Here is a 22,959-nt window from a genome sequence, read left to right on the forward strand (position 1 = left end):
TGGGTTGCTATCTTTTGTCAGGTTTTGTAAGAGATCTTAAGGATGTCCAGTTTTCTCAGGATATCTTTTTAAGCTCATCCTAAGTAACTATACTTACCAAAATTTTGGAGACTGATCTTTGCAGTTCTTCTTAAGGTGGCATAAAAGCTTTCAATTGCTTCTAACTGGAAAAGAGAGAACTGGCTGCTTTACAAACAGGGGGAGTGAAGGGGGTAAGCCCCTTTTGTAAAAGCTTTGTGGTATTTAAAAAATACACTTTTTTCTCACTAGGCTGGAAAACTAGATCCCCACTTGGTCCTCGACCAGCTTCGCTGTAATGGCGTGCTGGAGGGAATCCGTATTTGTCGTCAAGGTTTCCCCAACAGAGTTGTATTCCAGGAATTCAGACAAAGGTAAGGCCTAGAAAAGAATCTAAAGCAGTCTTTACCCAGGCGAAGTTAAGACGTAAGTGCAAAAATGGAATTATTTTATTGCAACTAGATTGTCGCTGTTTTCAAAAGCAGCACAGCTGTCCCTTGATATTCCCTGGCACAAAGCCTCCCAAAAGCATCTTTGACTTCTCTAGTAAGTGTGTAGTTAAGGTGAGGTGTAGAGGACCCCATCTAAGACTGCTACTTCATACTCTGTTGTCTAGAGGTGCAATTTTTTTCTTCTAACAAGACTGTAAGCTGTCAAACTCATAATGGCATAGGAATGCATTACTGGATTTTTTTGGTTTGTTTGGTGGTTGTTGTTGTTTTCAAATGTACTTGTGTAACTAGTCTAATGCTTTCTCCTTTTCAGATATGAAATCTTAACTCCAAATGCAATTCCCAAAGGATTTATGGATGGAAAGCAGGCTTGTGTGCTAATGGTAAGACATCCCAGAAACTCTGCTTGAATAGAATAAACTTCATGGGTGTGGTTTGGAAATTGGAGTTGTGCATGTTAAATATATCTTGTATTCACAGACCAAAGGACCAAAGTCAAACGTTTTGTCTGAGAGAAGGAGGGTGCAAAAAGCTTTCTCTTGGCTTCGCAGATGGAGGCTTTTGATTAGCCCGAGGTTCAAAAATCCTAGGCAAAGAGGATCTTTCTGATTCCACATATGCATACACTTTGACATGCCAGCAGTATTCATGGAATCAAAATGCTTAGAAGCATTACTGTTACCTTTAGCACATGCTTAAAGTATGAGGTTCAACAGACTTTTTGTAATGGCCTGCTGATGACAAATGTTTTCAGTGAAGGCTCCTAATAATTTCTGCAGAATTGCCTGCTTCAAAGGGAAAGCTTTGGCTCTGTAGCTTGAAGACTAGGGGAGACTGAATTGAATTTAGCTGTAAGGGATTCCCTTTCTTCTGTCTTAAAGGAGTATACCTTATTCTTCTTAACTAGTATAAGTGTTGACAGCAAATCCTTTAAAGGATGGGAAAATTGGTTGGGGTGCCTTTTTCTGAGAAGGATTAGGACTGGGGAAAGATAAATAAGAAGGATCAACAGATGTGTTTCCTTTAGGAAAGGAAGAGGGCTCTTGGGACTAGGCATATGTTCCTCGCAGTATCCTTGTAGTTCTGGGTACTTTATATGGTGTTGTATTAAACAATGCTTTCTATCATATTTTCTGTCTCTGGTTACCTCTATTTCATGCATTGCTTGGCTGAGCTCCAACTCCTCTAATTGGGACAGGACTTTATTGGGAGCTAGCAACTTTGGCCTGAGTGGCTCATTTTAGGGAAGGGATATCTTACAGCCATGAGACACAAATATGTTTTGTGATGATTCACATGAAGCAGTCTTTGCAGGAGATGGATTCTTCTCTCTCTCATTTTAGATCAAAGCATTGGAGCTGGATTCTAACCTTTACCGAATTGGACAGAGTAAAGTGTTTTTCAGAGCTGGAGTCCTTGCTCATCTTGAAGAAGAAAGAGACCTGAAGATCACAGATGTCATTATTGGCTTCCAAGCATGCTGCAGAGGCTACCTGGCCAGAAAGTAAGGACCATGTTTTGTAGAGTACATTACAAACACGTATTTCTCCCATTCAGGTACAAGTTTCTCTTCAAAAAAAGCTGACTAGAAATTATATTTCATCATAAAGGCCATGATTTATTTGTTGTATATAACAGCTGATGGTGTTCTAGGGTTTTCTGATTTCTGTAATGCTGAACTTTTGGCACCTGCAAGAAACTCAGTGTGCTGCTATCCTACATACTACCAGAGCAGTAAAGTCTGTTCCTGTCTATACAAATACAATACAGAGGGCAAAGTTTTTGATGGAAGTGCTGCAAACTGCAAATGTGAAAATGAAAAGGTCTTAGTACAGTACTGATCCAGGAGGTGTAGGATTTCTTTTAAGCTATTAGGTAGGAATGCAAATGGTACAGTTCTAAAAACAAAAGTAGTATCTGTCAGATTGGCAGGAAAACACATCTCTGTTTCAGATCTCCCTTTTCTGAAGTGAAAATAATGAGGCTTTTTGGATTAGAAGACATTAGGGAAAAACTTTATTAAATAGGAAATTGACTAAAGGAAAGGATAACAACTCTTACCTTAGAAAAAAAAACCTTGAGAAGATAGAGGAAATTAACTGGAAATTTTGCTGGCTTTTTAGGAGGGAACCTTCTAAAGTAAAAATGTAGGGATGTCTAAGAAAGGGCTTGGTGGAAAAAATTGTGTCCTGCTGTGGGTTCCTTTGTCTGACCTCCACCCTCCACTTACCTTGCAGAGCCTTTGCCAAGCGCCAGCAGCAATTGACAGCCATGAAAGTGCTTCAGAGGAACTGTGCTGCCTATTTGAAACTGCGGAACTGGCAATGGTGGAGGTTGTTCACCAAGGTAATATTTTTTCCTTTGCAATTTTGACAGTTTGGTTGCAATTTCAGCTTCTGAGATTGAACCAGAGCACAAAAACCACTTCCTCTACAATTGGCTGGCTTGCAACTACACCTTGATTCATTTAGGCAGAGAATATCATAGCATATTTTACAGCTATGCAGTGTGCCTGCATAAACCAAGTGCAAGGCTATATCCAAGTGATGTAGAAAAGCAGAAGTCATCTTTTAATGCTTTATGCCTAAGAAGAGTAAGAGGATCGCTTGCTTTGGTGGTATGGCACTTCAAAGAGTCACTACATGGCTAGTCAATTTAGCTAGGCAAAAATTGATAATACGGGGATGGCTTGCCATCTCTTTCTCCAGAGTTGTAAGAGCAAAGGAAAAGTACTGAGGTCTGATCTTGTTGTTAGACTTGTAGATGTTTTACCTTTATAAAGATAATGAACACATGAAGAAATGGTCTTTTTTCTAAATGTATGGGATTTCTTTCTTTTTAGGAATGAGACTTTGCAGCTAAATGAGAGTTGAGAGTGGAGTTTAAACTTTTCTTCTCTTTCCTATGAAATGACTTCTCAGGGGTTTTGATGGGGGACCACAGAGATGGGTATTGTTTGATTTTTGTTTACATTGACCTACCTGTGAATTTCCCCACTGTATGGCAACTTTTTTATTCTCCTGCTATTACTACTTAGCCCTTGAGGGTCTGGAATTTACCCAACCCTTTCCTGATGCATCCCATCCTGGAGGAAAAGTTGGGCAGGCAGAAAGTGTGTTATTGGCAGAGTAGATGGTATCTAGTCCTCTATGGTCTTCACAGTGTTCACAACAAAACAGTTGGTCAGTCCTTCAAATCTGATGTTTAACTAAAACGTTGTTTTATTCAATGCTTATCAAGTACAAGAGCATTTCTTCATGTTTTCCTTGCTTCTTATACATGTCTCATTGCCTTGGTTTCCCTTTCAGGTGAAGCCCCTTCTGCAAGTAAGCAGACAGGAAGAGGAGATGATGGCCAAGGAAGAAGAACTAATAAAGGTCAAGGAGAAGCAGCTAGCTGCAGAAAATAGACTGAGTGAGATGGAGACCTTCCAGGCCCAGGTGAGTTTGCAAATCTCATGTGTAAAAGTCATTCTCTCTCTACCTGGCCAACTGCTTGAGAGCTCCTTTGCTTTTATTGGTCTGACGGACAAGCTGCAGGATTCCAACTTGTTGAAATATGTGACTTGGCTGCCATCTTGTTCAATTTTTCTTTGCTCTTCTTCTCAGCTCAGTTCCTCTAGCAGGTCATTTTGTACAGTGACCACCTATTGCCCTTCTATAGCCATTATGTGAAGAAAAGTCTCGTTTGGCTAAATATTATAGCAAGCTCGTTGAATTCAACCTTGTCATTAATGGAATCCTTTTTGTTTGGAACACAGAAGATGGCAGCGGGATTGTTTTTCTGTAGGGCTGATAATTATTTGTGTTACTTTTGCAGGGGAAAACTAGACAATCTCCTTACTTCAAATGGATATGGTCTCAAGAAATTTAAGGCTAACGTAATATGTGGTTTCAGTGCATGGTTTGTGAAGGCAAACAAACACTTTAAAACTATGTTTTGATATTTGGCTTTTGATTAGCAGCAGGCGACTGCTGCAATGATTAAGACTAACTGTGGAACACAGGAACTCGTAACTTCACTTAACACAGATTGGCTAAGTGCTTTGGTAAATTGGAGCTTGTATTATTTCTGGTTTTGTGTCCAATGTAGCTAATGGCAGAGAAGATGCAGCTGCAGGAACAGTTGCAAGCAGAAACTGAACTCTGTGCTGAAGCTGAGGAGATAAGAGCCCGCCTGACAGCCAAGAAGCAAGAACTGGAGGAGATATGTCATGACCTGGAAGCAAGGGTGGAGGAAGAGGAAGAACGGTGTCAACATCTGCAGGCTGAAAAGAAGAAAATGCAGCAGAACATCCAGGTAATGCCTTAGGAATGCTGTCTCTTGTCAGTAAAGAGGGCAGTAAGGATTAAAGTGGTTCTTTTGCCTCAGCTTGGAGGGAAACGAGAGAGAGAGAACAAAAAAAGAAGCATAGAAAAATCTGTCTGTGGAAATAGCAATAGAACACAGTGATTCTAGTGCTGAGCCTGAGGCATTTGGTCAGTCATCTGGAATGAGCTGTTCCATTCTTGAAGATGAAGATGATGGCCAAGTGTCAAATAATTAGACAAGTCTTTGCTTAAGCCAGGTGTTTTAGGAATGGTAGCATTCTTCTTCGCAAAATAGCATTGCTTATTCTGCTAGAAAACTTATTTGTTAGAATGTAGTATGTTGCATTAAGTCATGACAGAGATGTCACTTCTGGAAAGTACTAATAATACCTTGAAGGAAGGGTAAAGAAACCTTCCAAGTTCTAGTATTGCTACTGTGCTGTTACATTGGTTGGTGAGCAGCACTGACAAATGCCTTGCTTTTCTGTGGGTGTTGTGAAGGAACTAGAGGAGCAGCTTGAAGAAGAGGAAAGCGCAAGGCAGAAGTTGCAGCTAGAAAAAGTGACCACAGAAGCCAAACTGAAGAAACTGGAAGAAGATGTGATAGTTCTGGAAGATCAGAATCTCAAATTGGCTAAGGTAAGACTTCTGCAGCTTCTTACACAGGCTAAAGATGCACAGATGTTTCTCCTGGAGCCACCCGCCAAAGGCTGACCTTTCACATATTACGGGAAAACTTCTGAATTAATTCAATCTTGTCTTTGATAACTCTGACCTGAGTTCTTGAAATTAGCTGCCTGCCTGTGTTCTTTACAAGTCAGTACTGTATGATATTTAAATAGCCTTGACTAAATAATGATCCGTGAGCAGATGTTTTGTGATACATTGTTATGCCAAACAGTATCAAGTTATTTCATAAACAGACTTCCCTTTCAGCTTTGAAAGGGCTATCAAATACAAATCTTTAAGTAACAGTTTATTTGAATACTATCTGTAATCCTGAAAGGATTTCTTTTGTTCCAAGTTTCCTTGTAGCAGGAGTAGGCACTCATGACATTGACATCTTTAAACACAGTCAACTCTGGAAAAATCTCCTGTAATTCCAGCAACTGCTTTGACACTGCCTTCTCAATTCTGCAGGAAAAGAAACTGTTGGAAGACAGAATGTCTGAATTTACAACAAACCTGACAGAGGAAGAGGAGAAATCTAAGAGTTTAGCCAAACTCAAGAATAAGCATGAGGCCATGATCACAGACCTTGAAGGTGATTCTGGTTTGGTTTTGTTTATTTTTTTAAAGGCAGATTCTGCAAAGGACTTGCCTGTTTAGTTTTAGGTGGTTTCTTGTTAAAATTTGTTGAACTTCAGTTTCATTTCTAGAGGTTTAGTCTTCTCCAGTTTCTGAAGGGTTAAAAATTAGTCTATAGTGTGTTTGCTATTGATCGGTTTGGTAGAGCTGTTCAGTGGCTGGCTGAAGGTTATGTGCCTTGTCAGCTGAGCCCTTGATCTAAATAAAAATCCTCTCCAAAGCAGTGGGCCAATGGAGAAGAGAGGCTGGTTCTCTTTCTTCTCCTGCTGTGGAAGTGTCTCCACTCTTCTACTTCCAGCAGTATCAATCTGTCAGGGTTAGTGCTGTTTCTCATATCCTGTTTGCACAAGTTCTTCAGACTTCAAGCTAGAGGCACTTCATCTGGAGCCTGCCCAGGTTAACACAGCAGGAGCCAGCCTATTTTGTTTCAGTAAAGGGAGAGCAGACCTTGTGTTCAGCATCACTTAATGAGTGCTTATGCCTGTGTGGTGTGGGTGTTGGGAGACACTGGCATTGTGTTGGCATTGTTTATTACAGTGAAAGGGGGGAAGGAGGTTTGGCTGTAAGATGGGGGGAAGGGAGATTTCCCAGATATGTTTTGAGGGCAAAATACGGGGGCAGTTGCATGTATAGGTCCTGACAGAATAATGGACTCCAGCTACAGTTTGGACAGATCTATTATTAGGAAAGAAATTGTTGCTTTAATAGCTTTTTTTTTTTCCTTTGCTCGTACTTTGTTCTTTGAGTATGTGTTGCCAGTGTAACTTAATGTGTCCCCATCTCCATCAGAACGTCTGCGACGTGAAGAAAAGCAGAGGCAAGAATTAGAAAAGACTCGTCGAAAGCTTGAAGGGGACTCCAGTGATCTGCATGACCAGATTGCTGAGCTGCAGGCTCAGATTGCAGAACTCAAAATGCAGCTGGCCAAGAAGGAAGAGGAGCTGCAGGCAGCCTTAGCTAGGTGAGAACCTGACCTGTGGGGTTCAGGGGCCACCAGGTTGGGAAATATTTGTTGTCTTATTTCACGTTGGAATAGGCACTAAGTGGAATCTGTGGCTGTTGTATTTCAGCCTGTGGACTGTTAAGATTCATGTCCTCGACATCAGAGGTCTTTGGCTGCTGCTTACTGCCACATTCTCTGTACAAAGCTAGACTATGGATGTAATGTGCACTGCACATGTTTCACTGGAGCAGTAAGATTTCAGACGGGGTTAAAAAGTAGTGGCAACACTCTTTCTCTGGTAGTTGCTATATTCATCTATTCAGTGAAGTGTCCAATTTCCAATGTAAAATGGTGCTTTCTCTTCTGCTTTCTTCTATTGTCAGTCTCTCTCTGTCCCCTTCTTTAAGGTAAGTAATCGTGCTCTCTCAAGTATTGGAAAATAGAACTTAGAATCTGTAGATGATCTATGGATCAAAGTTTGAATGTAATATTGTAGAGCTGACCAATACCAGCTTTTTTCTTAATTATTCTTGGTAGGACAGATGGTTTTAATTTACATATGGTTTAAATCTGGCTCTGACCAGAACCCTATGTTGAACACAGGGTGGAAGAAGAGGCAGCTCAGAAGAACATGGCCCTGAAAAAGATCAGGGAACTCGAATCCCAGATCACTGAGCTGCAGGAGGACCTGGAGTCAGAGAGAGCGTTCAGGAATAAAGCCGAAAAACAGAAGCGGGATCTGGGAGAAGAGCTGGAAGCATTGAAAACAGAGCTAGAAGACACGCTAGATTCTACAGCTGCTCAGCAAGAGCTCAGGTAACTCCAACATGTAGCTGTGTTGTCTTTTTTGGTTTTGACTTTTTTACTAAATGCTGCCGCATCCAGTCTCTTACCAAAGCAAGTCTTTGCCTTTATCAGGGTAGGCTGGTTAGCAGCCTCAATGACTACAGAAGGAGGTAGTGTGCAAACTGTAGTCAAGACCGGATTACCTCACCTGATGCAAGAAAGTTAGTTTGCTCCCTAACTGTAGTGTTAGCGATACCCCTGAAACATTCATACTTTCAGGCTATTACTACTTAGGCTGAAACTAATGCTGCCAGCTTGCGCTTAAGAAGGGTGCAATGCTAAGTTCTAATTTTGAAAAGTGTCTTTATAGCTTGTAGGGCTGAACAGACATTGGCATTTTTCTGCATTAGAGATGCTGTTGGTGCATATACACATCTGTTTGATTCTCTTCTTGGCATCTAAATGGAATTTGTGAATTTTGCAGGTCAAAGAGAGAACAAGAAGTAACGGTTTTGAAGAAGACCCTTGAAGATGAGGCAAAGACTCATGAGGCTCAAATCCAAGAGATGAGGCAGAAACATTCACAAGCTATTGAAGAGCTGGCAGAGCAGTTAGAACAAACCAAACGGGTACGTGGAACAGAAAACACCAGGCCAAAGCAGTCAACCTCCCTGAAATGATAGTTGCTCTATAACCATGTCTTAAAGCTGCGGAAGAACATAAAGTGTTCCTGGTACTAGGCTTCTGATACATGTGCTCTTCTTCCCTTGGTAGATCATTTTTCACTATGAAGCATATATAAAGTTGTTTTAAATAGCTGCATTCATTCTTTTTTTGGTTTAGCCATGTTATACTGCATAGCCAAAACATTCTTTTCACTGCTAGCGTTTGTTGACTTGTACAACTTTAATTTGGAAATCTGATGGTGCAAGACTTTCCTGTATTGTTGCCTTCTCTGACTATTGAATTGTCTCCTCCTTATCAGTGACAGGCTGTTAAAATTGTTTCTTCAGAGTAAGCAGTCTACAACTTAGCTGCTAAACATGCAACATTAACTTGCATGTCAGGGGGCGGGGGGTGAAAACTACTCAGTGCAAGGATCCTGCCATATCTAAAGTCTGAGGGGTTTTGTTGTTTTTCTTCTTTTTTGTCCTCTTAAGGTGAAAGCAAATCTTGAAAAAGCAAAACAAGCTCTGGAAAGTGAGAGGGCTGAACTGTCCAATGAGGTGAAGGTTCTTCTGCAGGGCAAAGGGGATGCTGAGCACAAGCGGAAAAAAGTAGATGCTCAGCTCCAAGAACTGCAGGTGAAATTTACAGAAGGCGAAAGAGTGAAGACCGAACTGGTTGAAAGGGTTAACAAATTGCAGGTGAGCGGCATGGATTTTCCTTAGCTTCTGATTCAGCCTAGGGCTGACAGGGCTAGAGAGAAAAGGTTGTAGGATGGTATGTCCCCATAGCTAGGTGAAAAATTTTGTTCATCTTGAGGATAAAGTTCCTACAAAAAGCAGATCCATAGTTTGCTTCCCAAGGACTATGCAAACTCCTTAACTCATTGCCAGGGCAGGACCTTTGGATTGATGTTGCTTATCATGAGCAGCCCTGGGAAGGTGAAGTAACCAGTTGCCATTTGAGTTTTGTAAGCCTTAAAGTATCAGCATGCCTGCTCCCCTTCAGCATGCAGTGGTTTGTACAGCACAGTTCTGTAAACATTCAGCTTCTGTGAACCTAGAGTGGCACAAACAGACTGATGATTGTGTAACTAATTTGGAAGACAGTGTCTTGAAGCTTTGTAATGTGGTTGATGGTGATGAGGGGTGGCTCAAGGGTGATGTGGAAATTTAGGGTTTTCTCCTTTCTTCAAGGGAACAACAAATCCCTTTGATTCACACGGAGCATTGTCTTCTGCCTTCTCCTTTATGGAGGGTTGTCATTAAAAGTTGAGCATTGCTGGTATGTGCATTATCTTTTGGAGTGTGAAAATGTAATTTTGAGACTCTAGATCTGAAGCAGATAGTATAAAATAGAAGAGAGTTAGTTTAATAGAAGCTTTTAAAATTCTGGCCAGGCTGTCTAAAATCTCATATAGGCCTTAAAAAACCCAAAACAACCAAAACCAGAGAGATTACACACATGCCTTACTGTTGAGAGGTGCCTCAGTTTTCACTTTTGGTTCTCGTGGCTGCTCACCTGTTCCTGGCTTGTTTTTGCTGATGCATTTAATAACTGATACTCTGATCTCTCCTTCAGGTCGAGTTGGACAATGTCACAGGTCTTTTGAACCAGTCTGACAGCAAATCAATCAAATTAGCAAAGGACTTTTCTGCTCTGGAATCACAGCTTCAGGATACACAGGTGAGAGCTTTGGAAGGCAAGGCATCTGTGTGTGGTGCAGCCAGTGTCTGTTACAAATTCTTAAAGTGGACACCATTAAATACTGGATATACAACACTTTAAAGGATTGAGTCTGGCTTTTTTTTTCTAAGGGGTTATATTGCATGGTATTGAGAGCATTTCTACAGAAACAAGCTGTTTATCTTCCTTCTGCTTCCTCAGTATGTGGAATATATGTAACTTTCCCTGTCTTAGATTTAGAAGTCCTCCATCACCTTTCTGCTTGAGAGCTCTTTAATGCCAGAACTGCACTGGAATGCTAGATTCTTGTTTGAGCTCTTCATAATCAGTTACTTGACAGGGTTTTTGTGTGTGTGTGATTTCTGGTAAATTTGTAAAGTTAAGCAGAAAATTTTATTTCCCAGTGGATGTTGGGGAAGTGATAGATTCAAATAATTTGGTATTTTTTCAGGAGCAAATCATGCTTAGTCTTATACTTTGGGATAAACCAACCATTTACAGTTAATAGAATATGACTCTCTTGGTAGAGGATGGAGTACCAAGCAGAAGGTTGGAAGGGAAAGGAAGAGTGTGCCAAACCTCAGATACTAAGTAACCTTGAACAGTCATTAATGTTCTGTCTACTTATTACTCTTTTTAAAAAACAGACTGAAACATAGTGCCCAATACAAAAAAAAAATGCACTAGTTTGAAGACTGGTGTTATTAGTCTCTACAGATCCTTCAGCTCAAGCACTGGCAGTGTAAGTCAATAAATGTTGTTGGTAAATGACCAGTGTCTTAGCAGAATTGCAAGACCAACGTTGTTTTTAACCATGCTGAATCACTTTAGTCTGTTATCTGTTTCTTTGATACCTGAATATGAGAAAGTCATGTAGTAGAGTACAGTCATGCTGTTGTTGGGAAAGGTTTTAATGCTTTGTGTGCTGCTCAAAGGACTCCAGAAAGGACTGTGGATGGCTTGTGTAGTGAAGTAGTATACTTTAATCATTAAAGTGTACGAGAGAATAGGACCCTCCTAAATATTTTGTTTCTATACTGACTCCCTGGAAGACAATTACTTAAATTCTGTCTTTGGTTGTCTTATCTGTGAAGTAAGTTGCATACTTAAACTCAACTTCAAAAGTACTTGTTCTGGAGAGAGTGGGTGAGGATTGTGAGTCTTTAAAGCCAAGGAGCAGTGCTGAATTCCACTGGGGTGTTTGCTTTATAGGAGCTGCTGCAGGAGGAGACTCGCCTAAAACTGAGCCTCAGCACTAAGCTGAAGCAAATGGAGGATGAGAAGAACAGTTTCAAAGAGCAACTGGAAGAAGAAGAGGAGACAAAGAGAAACCTGGAGAAACAGATCTCTATTCTTCAGCAACAGGTACAGAGTCTGCATCCTGATCTCTATTCTTCAGCAACAGGTACAGAGTCTGCATCCTATAAACGAATGACTTCTGAGAGGAAGCGTAAGTGCAGGTCTGTCTCAAAGGAAGTAAACTATAAATGTGGAATTGACTTCTAGTAACAGAATCTTTCCTGGGAAAGGGTGATCCTGCTGATTTGGGTGAGAGAGGAAATGAAGAGGTCTCTGATGATAATCATATGAACCGCTTGTAGATTTCTATCCAGGAATTCCTTTGGGAATTCAGTCGTATAGTATTATTTGAGGGGGGAGTAATACCTTCAGAAATGAGCAGACTTATTCCGCAACTTCTGGTGCCAGTAAACTACATATAGCATTATCTGTGGCGTGGCTTCACCTGCGATCTTTTCTGTCCTTCAGGCAATAGATGCAAAGAAGAAGATGGATGATGGTCTGGGCTGCCTTGAGTCAGCAGAGGAAGCCAGGAAGAAGCTGCAGAAGGATTTGGAGGGCTTGAGCCAGCGTTATGAAGAGAAGACAGCTGCATATGACAAGCTGGAAAAAACAAAGACCCGCCTGCAGCAAGAGCTGGATGACCTCACTGTGGACCTGGATCATCAGCGGCAGATTGTTTCCAACTTAGAGAAGAAGCAAAAGAAGTTTGATCAGGTATTACTTCAGTCACTGGGCATTCAGTAGGTGCATCTTATTGACAGGTCTGCCTTAAAAATATCTAAGCAATGCTGCTTGGAGAATGCATATTTATTTCTGAACTAAGGCATAGCATATAGAGTGGAGAAATAAGCTTTCATAGAAGTAAATTAATTCTGTTCCATGCATAAGAAGTTTAGTGATGCTCCTTTTCCCAAAGGGATAACATTTATATCAAGACCAAGATAAAGTTCAAGGTGTTGTTTGCAGATCACCTTTGAGAGAAAGTTGGAAATAATAGGTTGAAGGCCTAGGGAATCAGAAGTTTGTTCATTTTGGGGTCAGGACAGTTAGTAAAGGTGGGATGGCATGCTTCATTCTTTGAAGCTGCATTTTTTTGGTTCGTTCTATCCATGGCAGAACACTATTAAGAAGGCACTAATGAAAAGATGCATGTTCACCTTGTTTGAAAATTGTCAGTAATTTCTCAGAATACTGATGGTGTGATCTTGTAGCTATTGGCAGAGGAGAAGAACATCTCTGCCAAGTATGCGGAAGAACGGGACCGTGCTGAGGCAGAAGCCCGTGAGAAGGAAACTAAGGCCCTCTCCTTGGCCAGAGCCCTGGAAGAAGCCATAGAGCAGAAAGCTGAGCTGGAACGAATCAATAAGCAGTTCCGCGCAGAGATGGAAGACCTGATGAGTTCAAAGGATGATGTTGGGAAAAGCGTAAGTATGAGGTTAAAATATCTGGGCAGGAAATGTCACACAGCTGATACTGTAGTTTAATACTGCAAAAAGCTTATGCTAGTGTGAACACAGAGGAATGTAGTAGAGAATACTGGACATATTATGAGTTTGTGAATGTTATGTTTGTATTACATTAGTAAGTGAGAAAGATGAGTTGGAAGAGCCTGGAAATGACCCAAATGAGGTAGTGGCAAACTGAGAATTAACTGGTGTCGTTGTGGCAGAGATGAACGTATGATGTGAGCCTGATATGTAAAATACCAGGGATTAGCCAGGCAATGGAAGACAATATTTCAAGACAAAAAATGTTATGATAAGCAGGAAGCAAAAGAAAAAATTCAGAGGCTGAAAAGCATTTTCTTGAATTCTGTCAGAACCAGAGGTGTCCAGCAGTAAGCTGCAGTGTGCAGCAGGTCAGGACTGGGCTAACAAATGCTTTTCTCTTTCTCCCCACCACCACACATACATGACCAGAACCGATAGGTAATCATGATTCACACTGGCAGCTTGCAGGTATGCAAGCAGCTGGCTTTGAGGGGTATCTCTGCCCTAATATAAGGGACAGACATAGCGTTCTTAAACTTTTTTGCTCTTAGGATAGGTGAAATTGTCTGCACTCTTTTGAGGAAACCTCACATGTGGCACTGTGCTGTAGGTCCATGAGCTGGAGAAGGCTAAGCGAGCCCTAGAGCAGCAGGTGGAGGAGATGAAGACACAGCTGGAAGAGCTGGAGGATGAACTGCAAGCCACAGAGGATGCCAAATTGCGGCTAGAAGTGAACCAACAGGCCATGAAGGCACAGTTTGACCGGGACCTGCAGGGACGTGATGAACAGAATGAAGAGAAGAAGAAACAGCTGATTAGACAAGTAAGAATCGCTCTGTAAATCCTGAAAGTATTCCGTACACAAAGGCACTTGTGTCCAAAGACGGTTAGACAGCCAGTGCCAATCCACAGACTCTTGTTAATGATAACTCTTCAGGAAGTGCTGTAAAGCTGTGAGACTTTCCCTCTTGTGTGCGCGATTGTTCAAACAGCCTTTGTCTATCAAAGGAACCTGTGTGGCTTTATTAGTGAGGAATGTTAGCCCTATCCCCCTGCCAGGAAGAATGAAAGGAACTCACATGATTGCACTTAGGTACAGTTTGAAAGGGGGATGCAAAAACTAGATGTTGGGAAATCAAGGAGCTGAAACACTGATGTGTGTATTTTTCCATACAGGTGCGGGAGATGGAGGTGGAATTGGAAGATGAACGAAAACAACGCTCCATTGCTGTGGCTGCCAGGAAGAAGCTAGAGATGGACCTGAAGGATTTGGAAAGCCATATAGACACTGCTAACAAGAATCGTGAAGAAGCCATCAAGCAGCTCCGCAAACTGCAGGTGAGAAGCTGCAGCTGTTTTAGCTGTCAGTGTAGAGCATTTACCCAGGGAAATGGGATACAAGGTTTCACCTCATGAGAACCATGCATCAGTGTCAGAAGAGCAGCAGAGCCTTGTAGCAATTTACCACAAAAGATTTATTGGCATTTCAAACATCCTTCTAACACCGATCTGCCTGTTCAATTCCATGGGAGACAAGCTATAGGGAAAGTCCACTCTAGTGCTTGCCTCATGTCAGTGTTTTTGGAAAGGATTATGGAGCTGCAAAGCTGGAGGGACATAAATATCATTTAGGCCTTCTCCTGTCTGAAGACAGTTCTGTTACGCTTTTGTAATTCCTACAGGCATTTGTCTCATCTGTTCTTAGGAATAACTCCAAGTCCTCCCTAGGCTGTCCGTTCCATTTCTTCACTAGAAAGCTTCTGTACCTTCCCTTCTCCCTCCCTATATCTGACAAGATTTTTTTTTCCTGCAATTTAAGCAGTCCTGTTTGCTTCCATTACTGCTTCTCCTTGTTACTTGTGAAAAGGGAAAAGGATGATTCCTTTTGTTTTTACAGCAGCCTTTGGTAGCTGAAGATTAATGAATCCCTGTTTCCGTTTAGCCTCCATGTTTCCCATAAGACAAACAAACCCAATTTGTTCACGTGGATGCTCTGAAATTCATCCATTTTTGTTCTCCCTTTTCAGGCACAGATGAAGGATTACATGCGGGAACTGGAGGACACACGTACTTCCAGAGAAGAAATCTTGGCACAGGCCAAAGAAAATGAGAAGAAGTTGAAGAGCATGGAGGCAGAGATGATCCAATTGCAGGAGGTAATGGAATACGCATGCAAGTCAAGGGTTTGTTCATTTTCTTTGGCCAAGAACTAAGTGTAGCAGTGTAAGCTTGAGTGGTTATTTCCTTTCTTTTGTACTTTTTGCTCTGCTCAAATATGAGGTCCACTTCAAAATGCAGAATTTGGTCCTTTCTTGACAGCTGTGATAGGAGTGTGCAAAACAAAGGAAGCGGTGCGGTGGGCGGGGAACAGACCATGTCTTCTAATAGTCTGGATCTAGCTAGAGACCATACCACCTGTTACTAGTAACTACTTTTTCCTATGCGGCATTAATTGGTACGTTCCTATTGGATCACTGACCATCTCGTTTTCATTCCAGGAGCTTGCAGCCGCTGAGCGTGCCAAGCGCCAGGCCCAGCAAGAAAGGGATGAGCTGGCTGATGAGATTGCCAACAACAGTGGTAAAGGGTGAGTAATGTTCCCTTTTTAAGGGTGGAGGAGCTGGTTTGAGAAAATACTTTGCAGGCTGTTATTTTTATGTAGACTGCAGCACGCACTGTATCCCCTCCGGTCTTGAAAGATGGAGCTTATTTTGTAAAATTAGAAGTGATGAATTTTCCCCAAGGCATTAATGCCACCAACACTGCTTTAATGATTCTGTGTCCTATAGAGCACTGGCCATGGAGGAAAAGAGACGCCTGGAGGCCCGGATAGCTCAGCTGGAGGAGGAGTTAGAAGAAGAACAGGGCAACACAGAGATAATCAATGACCGGCTCAAGAAGGCAAATCTTCAGGTACCTGTTCAGGCTGCATGTGCAAGTAGGGGTTCTCTAGTCTGTGTAAATCATCAAACTGCACTCTGAGTATTGCCAGCGGCTGCTTTGTGTACAGTACAGGCCCTCAGATGTCCATAGATGCAAGCAAGATGAAGCACCTGAATATCACAATACAAGTAGGGCGGACAGTCAGAGCTGATGTTAACTCACTGGTTTTGATCATTTAAATCATTGGGTAGCTGGAACAATCTCCCAAGTTTATAAAAATAACAAAACAAAAACCCAAAAAACCTCCCAGTCCCTTTTTTCTCTATTAAGGGATTATGAAAAAGATGATCTGTAGCATGGAGCTCCTACTTGGCATGCTGAACAGTGCCACATCGTGTTTGGAAAATTACTTTTCTGCCAGTTCTATGCTTCTTCAAATGGACTTGCAGTCTTCAGTGGTCTTGTGTATGGACTAACCATATGGATTTTGTTAGGCTGCTATAGAAACCATGATCTTAATCTGCCTGTTCTGTGCCATATTTTATCTGCCCAACTTTGAGAGTCAAGCATGTTGTTTTCTCAGCACTCCAAAAAGCCAAGGAGCTAGGCTGATGGTTTTCCAAAAGGCTTGTCCAATCTGGTGGATGAGAGCATAGTTCTCTACTTTGTTGACTGTCAGCCAGAGCCCTGGCTTGGAAGTGGGCTGAGTTCTTGTGCTTTCACCTCTGAAAAGTCAGTATTTTTAAGCTGCTTCTTTGTAGTGGAAGTAGACAGACAGCAAATAAATGATAAATTTAGTAAATTTAAAAACAGGTATTGGATCCACTTGCCTCAGGATTTTTGTAATTCACTAAGACTGATTATTGTGTTAAGTGCTAAACCATGGCCTTCACGCCAGAGAGCATTGAATATGACTGGCAAATTTAGCCCTAAGAGGAGGTTGATAAACCTGTTATTCAAGGAATTACTTTGAAAATCTGGGTAAACTAAGATATTTTGAGAAGTGCCCTGTCTACAGACAGCTCCCTCTGCATCAGAGTTATTCTAGGTATTCAGCTCACCCTGAGGGTCCTTTTTCTTTGTGTGTCAGCATGTGTCTGATAAATAAATCAGCCAGGCTGGAGCGCTCGATATGCTGAGTACTTCTCTCTGCAGATTGATCAGATGAATGCCGACCTGAATGCTGAGCGTAGCAACGCACAGAAGAATGAGAACGCTCGCCAGCAGATGGAGCGCCAGAACAAGGAGCTTAAGCTTAAACTGCAGGAGATGGAGAGTGCAGTAAAGTCCAAGTACAAGGCTACCATCACGGCCTTGGAAGCAAAGATAGCGCAGCTGGAAGAGCAGTTGGACATGGAGACAAAGTATGTCCTGGTAGCAACTCCGTCTGTTTTACAAGCCTCCACCCACTCTGGTATTTTAAGTTCTTCTGAACAAATCCTGATTTGTCTTAGTGAGGGCTTCATCCTAGGTATACTGGGTAGTACAGATGTAAGATCTTGGCAAACCTTCCTTGTTTGTCACTGTAGAGACTTCTAGCTCCTTCCAGACTTAACCACTCCTAAAACTGCAGCTGTTATATACTTGCTGTCCCTCTGTAGCTTCAGGAAGGGACATATCTGTGTGACGTCAGTGCCTTTTAGTCATTTCTGGGCAACATTGCCTCCCATCCTGGTTTTTTCAAAGTTAGGAGGACTTTTCATATCTTCCTTGTTTCTAACTTGCCCAAGTCAGGTCATCTTGTTGGGGACTACAGGAGATAAGTTCTTGTCTGAGCATCACTGTATTTCTGTGTAGGGAGCGCCAGGCTGCCAGCAAGCAGGTGCGTCGTGCTGAGAAGAAGCTGAAAGATATCTTGCTGCAGGTGGATGATGAGAGGCGTAATGCTGAGCAATTCAAAGATCAGGTGTGTATAGTTACCTGCAGCATTGGTGAGTCTTCTGGTGGGAGGATTTCCCTTCTATGACCAAGGCATCATCTGCATGTTAGAGGGCTCTAGCATTAACCTTCCTCTATATTTCTGTTCTCTTCCCTCACTGTGATAACTACAAGTTGACACAGGTGAAAGTGTAATGCTTTTAAGGAAAAGCTTGGAGCTGTAAAGTTCTAGGCAGCTCCCTTCAGAAAGGAAAGAGGGGACTTTGGAAACTCTGCTTTCTGCTGCTTTAACTACTGTGCTGCAACTCTGGGGAAAGACTGATCTCTTTTTTTTCTTCCCCCCCCGTACATGCTCAGGCGGACAAGGCAAACTTGCGCTTGAAGCAGCTGAAACGCCAGCTTGAGGAAGCAGAAGAGGAGGCCCAGCGAGCCAATGCATCCCGTAGGAAGCTCCAGCGTGAGCTGGAGGATGCCACTGAAACAGCTGATGCAATGAACAGGGAGGTCAGCTCCCTGAAGAGCAAACTCAGGTAAGGCGGAGCATTTTATGCAATACTTTGGCAGCCAGTCCAGCATAGTCTTGCTGTAACTGCCCACAGTGGCAGCTGCCCACAGCAAACAGCATGGCCAGGTACTTCCTTACCTCTTTCCAAAGCCTGCTCTGTCTGGTGAGTTCAATGAAACCTTGTGTTGCTGATGTACTGTCCATCCTTCCCTAGGCGTGGGGATCTGCCGTTTGTCGTGACACGTCGAATTGTCAGGAAGGGTGCAGGAGAGTGCTCTGATGAGGAAGTGGATGGCAAGGCAGATGCTGGTGATGCCAAAGCTACTGAATAAGTCCTCCCATTTGACCCAGGTTACACGTGATGGAGTGACCCATCCACCCTCCCCTCTTCCACTGGACTTTCAGCAAACCCTCTCCTCCTGAATTGGCTGGGGATCTGCAGAGCAAGCCCAGCTCTGTGTATCTGGAGCCATCGGGCATCTGTGTTCCTAGTTTCCTCCTCTCTCCAGTTTCCTAATCCTCTTTGTATTTAATGCCAAAGAGTCGGGGCTCTGAAATCTGACCAGCAGTTTGGCCACTACAAAGGCCTGTAGAACTGTCTGTGCCATGTCTGCTGGTGAATCCTTAAACAGTTTGGAGGGAGTGGGGTTAGGGAAAGATTATTTTTGCTGTAAATCTCCTTTTGTCTTCAATTCTAGCTGCAGGGAAGCTCCTTCCTGTATTCTTTGCCCTCCCTCTTTGTTTGCTTTCGGCAATCATGTTCAGTGACCTCAGACTTCTGCCTCTTTTAATCTGCCCACCCACATGGTTTGGGAGCAGTTTCAGGAAAAACGGTGTGCTTTGGCCATGGCAATTTGCCCTTTCTTCTTTCACGTATTTCCAGGGAGGGGTGAAGAGGGAAGCTCCTCTTGGGACCAGTAACCTGGAGGACTTGCCAAAGTTGTCTTTTTTTTTTTTTTTTTTTCCTTTTCTTTTCTCGTCTTATTTTTACTGTCTGGACAGATCTCTGAAGTGCAATGATGTCCTGTTAGTGTCTCTGCCTCTGAGCGGTTTCATCTAAGGTAGCGTGGACCAGTAGTTAATGACAGGCTGGGGAAGCAGAACAATGTCCTTGTGCTTGTCTGAGAATCTCTGGGGGACCAAATATATTTAATGGTAATAGACAGAATCTAGGGGAATTTAATAGGGTAGTGGGCAGAGGGTGGGGATAAGGGGAGGGAAATCCTTCTTTTATTGACATGTCCAAGCCTCTTGCACCTGCTCTGTAACCACGGGTTGGGATTAGTTATTGTGCACCATTGACTAAGAGTATATTAAAAACCCTTTAATCTGCACAGATATATGTAAGGCCTTTGTATCTCTCGTAATAAGTAATTAAGAAAAAAATAAAGGTCTTTATCACTGCCTTTCTATTGGGACCATGGTTATATAGAGATAGTCTTTACTTTTCTACACTGGTTGCTGGATTTACCTGTATTCTTAACCATATTGTATATGCTGCATTTAGACCTACTTATGAGCGAAGTAAAAATAATTAAATATGAAGCGCCATACTGTATGCCTGAAGCACTCTAAATGCAGGAGCCTCGTGTCCCAATTGCTGTCACAAAAAAATTTAATTTTTTTTATATATAATAAAAGTGCCTTAGCATGTGCCTCAGCTGTGTGTCACCACTACAGTCAGTAATGGTTTTCTGGTGCTCCACTGATGTTACCAATAAAGATTATCCATGTGCTGCAGTCTGTGTGCGTGCATTGCCGTTCCCTCCTTCCCTAGGTGCAGTGAAGACCATACGCATCACCTCCAAAGGTAACGGCTGTGGTGTCAGAGCATTGGCCTGTCCTGTTAGCAGCGCTGCAGACCTCCCTGGATGCTGAGTGACTCTCCGTAGCTGAAATCAGGTGTTACAGTACCAGCAGCGTGTTACTGGGGCAGCTGGCAGTGGCCAGCACTGGGGATTTCGGAGGAAGATAATGCACCTTGTTTGTGTGCTTTCAGAGGGTTACCTATTCAAAACACGAGGCTGTGAATTTGAGCCGAGCTAGTTCTGGTCTTGGCCTGAAGATGGTATTTCTGTATGTAACTAAGAGCTGTGCAAACAAAGTCTCTTCTTCACTTTTATTTCCAGTCTCTGGAGTCATTGGAAAGTGAGGTTAGTGGAGGTGGTGATAGATAAGTCAGATAAGTCTAGAAGTCTGTTTTATCTATGGATTATCAAAACTGCCTTTCACTCATCTTCCAGTTTGTCCCCAGAAAAATCTACTTGTTACATTTTTGCTAGAGATTGAATAAGGAACTTGTGGCTGTATTCACCTTCTGGTCCGTGGCCCCTGAAACTGCCCCAGGAGCTCACGTATTCTGGTGGTACAGCCATGGCATAAAAAGCTAGAGTGTGGCACCAGCACCTGATAATTTTAACCTCATCCCTTTCATCCTGTGTTGGCAGAGTTTTAAAGCTTGATGAGCAAGTCTGAGTTAGAAGTTGCAGTTGGGGCTGGGTCAGACCATGGGTGGAAGCAATGGGGAAGGAAGTGCTGGTGTTCGCCATGAGGAGTATGGTGCAGCCGGCAAGTGCTGCTGCCAAGGCCAGTGCTGGCAAACAAGGAGCGGGGAGGGTTCAGCTTACAGTAAACTCAGGGGAGCATGTGTGTCTTCTGCTCCCAAGGGGTGGGATTTCTGTCTAAGCAAATGTTGAGAGGGGAAAAGTCTTCTCATTAAGAAACTTAAGTGTAGGTAGAAGGGGGGGGGGGGGGGGGAAGGCAGAAGGAGGAGGCATGAAGATGCACCATGTGCTGCTGCGCATGTGCGTTTAGTCATGTTAAGGGATCTGTGAGCATGAACAACTTCTGACACGTTACACAGGCTGCAGCTTTTACAAGCCTGAATGGGATTAATGTATAAAGGGACGGATGTGCGTTCATGGTGCGTGGAATACGGGTGCTGCTGTGCTGATGTCTTGTGTGTACATTGTTAAAAACAGGACTGGAGTTACTCTCATCTGGGAGTTTACAGGTTCAGGTACTGCAGTCTTCTTCCAAAGTGTTTTGCAGAAACATGTAAGGTATCTTTGTGAACAGCCTGCCCTTTAAATTACATTGAAATTGCTTTCCCATCACAGGGTCATCTTGAACTAAGGCCAGCTGGCCAGGCACTGCTGTGATACAGAGCAGAACGGCTCTAACACCTGTGTGCTGACAGCATGCTGACCCTTTTAAGTGCAGGCTGCTTTTTGTGCGCTTTGCATTGCTGTGTGTGAGCTGGTGTACTGCTTGGTTGCTGCTCTGTTCTGTGCAAGATGGGGAGAGACTTGTGTCTTTTTTCCACTGGCACAGTACTTTCCTTCAACTTTCCACCTTTTTGTGCATCCCCATGAAAGGGCAGAAATTAGTTTCCCACAACATTTTCCGCTTTGCAGAGTGCAACCTTGAGCTAGCAAGTTCTCGTGGCTCTAGATTAGTTGCCCTGTGCATCTCCAGAGCTACTGAATGCCTCACACAGGTTTTCCTGAGATTTTGGGGATGGTCTGAGTAGGTGAGCGGTTACAAATGCTGTTAATAAGCAAGAGTGGAAAAGAGATTGAACTCGGACCTGATCTGCAGGCCCTGCAAAAGAGTCGTTCCTGGAAGTTGGTGCTGGAGCTGTGTTTGTTGCCTGTATGATCCAACCTCGGGGCTGATCCCAGTAGGTCTTAGAAGGGTCTGAAGGAGAGGGGGCATGTGGACGTAGTTTCAGAAGATGCAAGGGCTGGTAAAGTTGATTTCAAACATTCCTGTCCCGCTGCTGTGCTGGCACAAACGATCTGTAAACAGGATCAATAAATACAATAAACCTGGCTTAAAAAAAAAAAAAAAATTGTGGTGATGTAGGTAACAGCAGAACTGAGGGGTGGAGCAATCAGCCCTGTCACATCTGTAGGGAGATGGAGGTAAATCATTAAATCTGCAGCATCTAGTCCTGCTGCAGAGAGCCTTCCTGCATGGAGAGTAGCAAGAGTGCTTGGCTTGTTCCTGCTACAGCTTCCCCCAGGGCAGAGTGTCCATTAAAGCCAGTTCCAGCTGGGTTCCCAGGCTGCAGCAGCAGTGACCTCCCAGGTTTAGGATTTAGCCCTCTTCCATTTCTTCCCCAAACTGTCTCAAGTATCACTTTAATGTAAATGGAGAATCACTTTGTCAAAGCTCAGGGTGCAAATTAAATGGTTGAGGGGCTGGGATGCCTCAGTGGCAGGCACGGAAGGGAGGGAGCTACGGTGGAAAACTGCAGCCTTTCCTGCCTCGAGGGAGACGTGGGTGAGGGCGGCCTCAGAGCAGTGGTTTGAGTGATCTGAAACTAAAATGCAGGCTGCTGCAGCCCAACTAGAGATCAGCGAGGAACAGGCCCTGGGGACACTAAAGCATTAATTGTTGGCCTGTGCTGTCCAGGAGCATCCATCCTTGTGGATGCACAGCCTGGCTCGTGGCACTTGGAGCGGGGAGGAAGCTCTGGAGCTTGCGTGGGTCCCCCTTCCTGTCCTGGAAGCCCAACCCAGTCCTGAGAGCTGCTCAGCCTGTTCTGGAGAGGCTTTGTCCCAACCCTGCTGGCAAGATCCCAGCTGCGTTGCCCTCCCTGAAGAGCCCTGATCAGAAATTCGCCAGGGGCATGTCCTTTTAAACTTTGTCTCCAAGTGCTGTAAGAGACAATATTCCCAGTTCCAGGACAGATAGCTAATACTAGTAGATAACTGCTGTCTCTCTG

At 43.2% G+C, this 22,959-nt stretch overlaps 1 protein-coding gene across 2 annotated transcripts in view; it reads left to right on the plus strand.

The window, feature by feature from the left end:
* The window catches only part of MYH9 (myosin heavy chain 9), a 72,141-nt gene extending 52,174 nt beyond the window's left edge, over nucleotides 1-19,967 (plus strand). For both annotated transcript variants that reach the window (XM_059816467.1, XM_059816466.1), the window contains 25 exons: nucleotides 271-392; nucleotides 784-853; nucleotides 1,814-1,974; nucleotides 2,708-2,816; nucleotides 3,779-3,910; nucleotides 4,563-4,769; nucleotides 5,282-5,419; nucleotides 5,921-6,044; nucleotides 6,878-7,049; nucleotides 7,635-7,847; nucleotides 8,302-8,446; nucleotides 8,978-9,184; nucleotides 10,065-10,169; nucleotides 11,382-11,534; nucleotides 11,937-12,185; nucleotides 12,683-12,895; nucleotides 13,572-13,784; nucleotides 14,138-14,299; nucleotides 14,989-15,117; nucleotides 15,460-15,548; nucleotides 15,751-15,874; nucleotides 17,000-17,208; nucleotides 17,642-17,750; nucleotides 18,080-18,252; nucleotides 18,442-19,967. In XM_059816467.1, the coding sequence (XP_059672450.1) occupies nucleotides 271-392; nucleotides 784-853; nucleotides 1,814-1,974; nucleotides 2,708-2,816; nucleotides 3,779-3,910; nucleotides 4,563-4,769; nucleotides 5,282-5,419; nucleotides 5,921-6,044; nucleotides 6,878-7,049; nucleotides 7,635-7,847; nucleotides 8,302-8,446; nucleotides 8,978-9,184; nucleotides 10,065-10,169; nucleotides 11,382-11,534; nucleotides 11,937-12,185; nucleotides 12,683-12,895; nucleotides 13,572-13,784; nucleotides 14,138-14,299; nucleotides 14,989-15,117; nucleotides 15,460-15,548; nucleotides 15,751-15,874; nucleotides 17,000-17,208; nucleotides 17,642-17,750; nucleotides 18,080-18,252; nucleotides 18,442-18,559 (3,846 nt within the window). In that variant the 3' untranslated portion in view covers nucleotides 18,560-19,967. The remainder of the gene's footprint in view (nucleotides 1-270; nucleotides 393-783; nucleotides 854-1,813; nucleotides 1,975-2,707; nucleotides 2,817-3,778; nucleotides 3,911-4,562; nucleotides 4,770-5,281; nucleotides 5,420-5,920; nucleotides 6,045-6,877; nucleotides 7,050-7,634; nucleotides 7,848-8,301; nucleotides 8,447-8,977; nucleotides 9,185-10,064; nucleotides 10,170-11,381; nucleotides 11,535-11,936; nucleotides 12,186-12,682; nucleotides 12,896-13,571; nucleotides 13,785-14,137; nucleotides 14,300-14,988; nucleotides 15,118-15,459; nucleotides 15,549-15,750; nucleotides 15,875-16,999; nucleotides 17,209-17,641; nucleotides 17,751-18,079; nucleotides 18,253-18,441) is intronic.
* Nucleotides 19,968-22,959: the final 2,992 nt, after the last annotated feature.

Source organism: Gavia stellata, chromosome 4, assembly GCF_030936135.1.
Source record: "Gavia stellata isolate bGavSte3 chromosome 4, bGavSte3.hap2, whole genome shotgun sequence".
NCBI classification, from domain to species: Eukaryota; Metazoa; Chordata; class Aves; order Gaviiformes; family Gaviidae; genus Gavia; species Gavia stellata.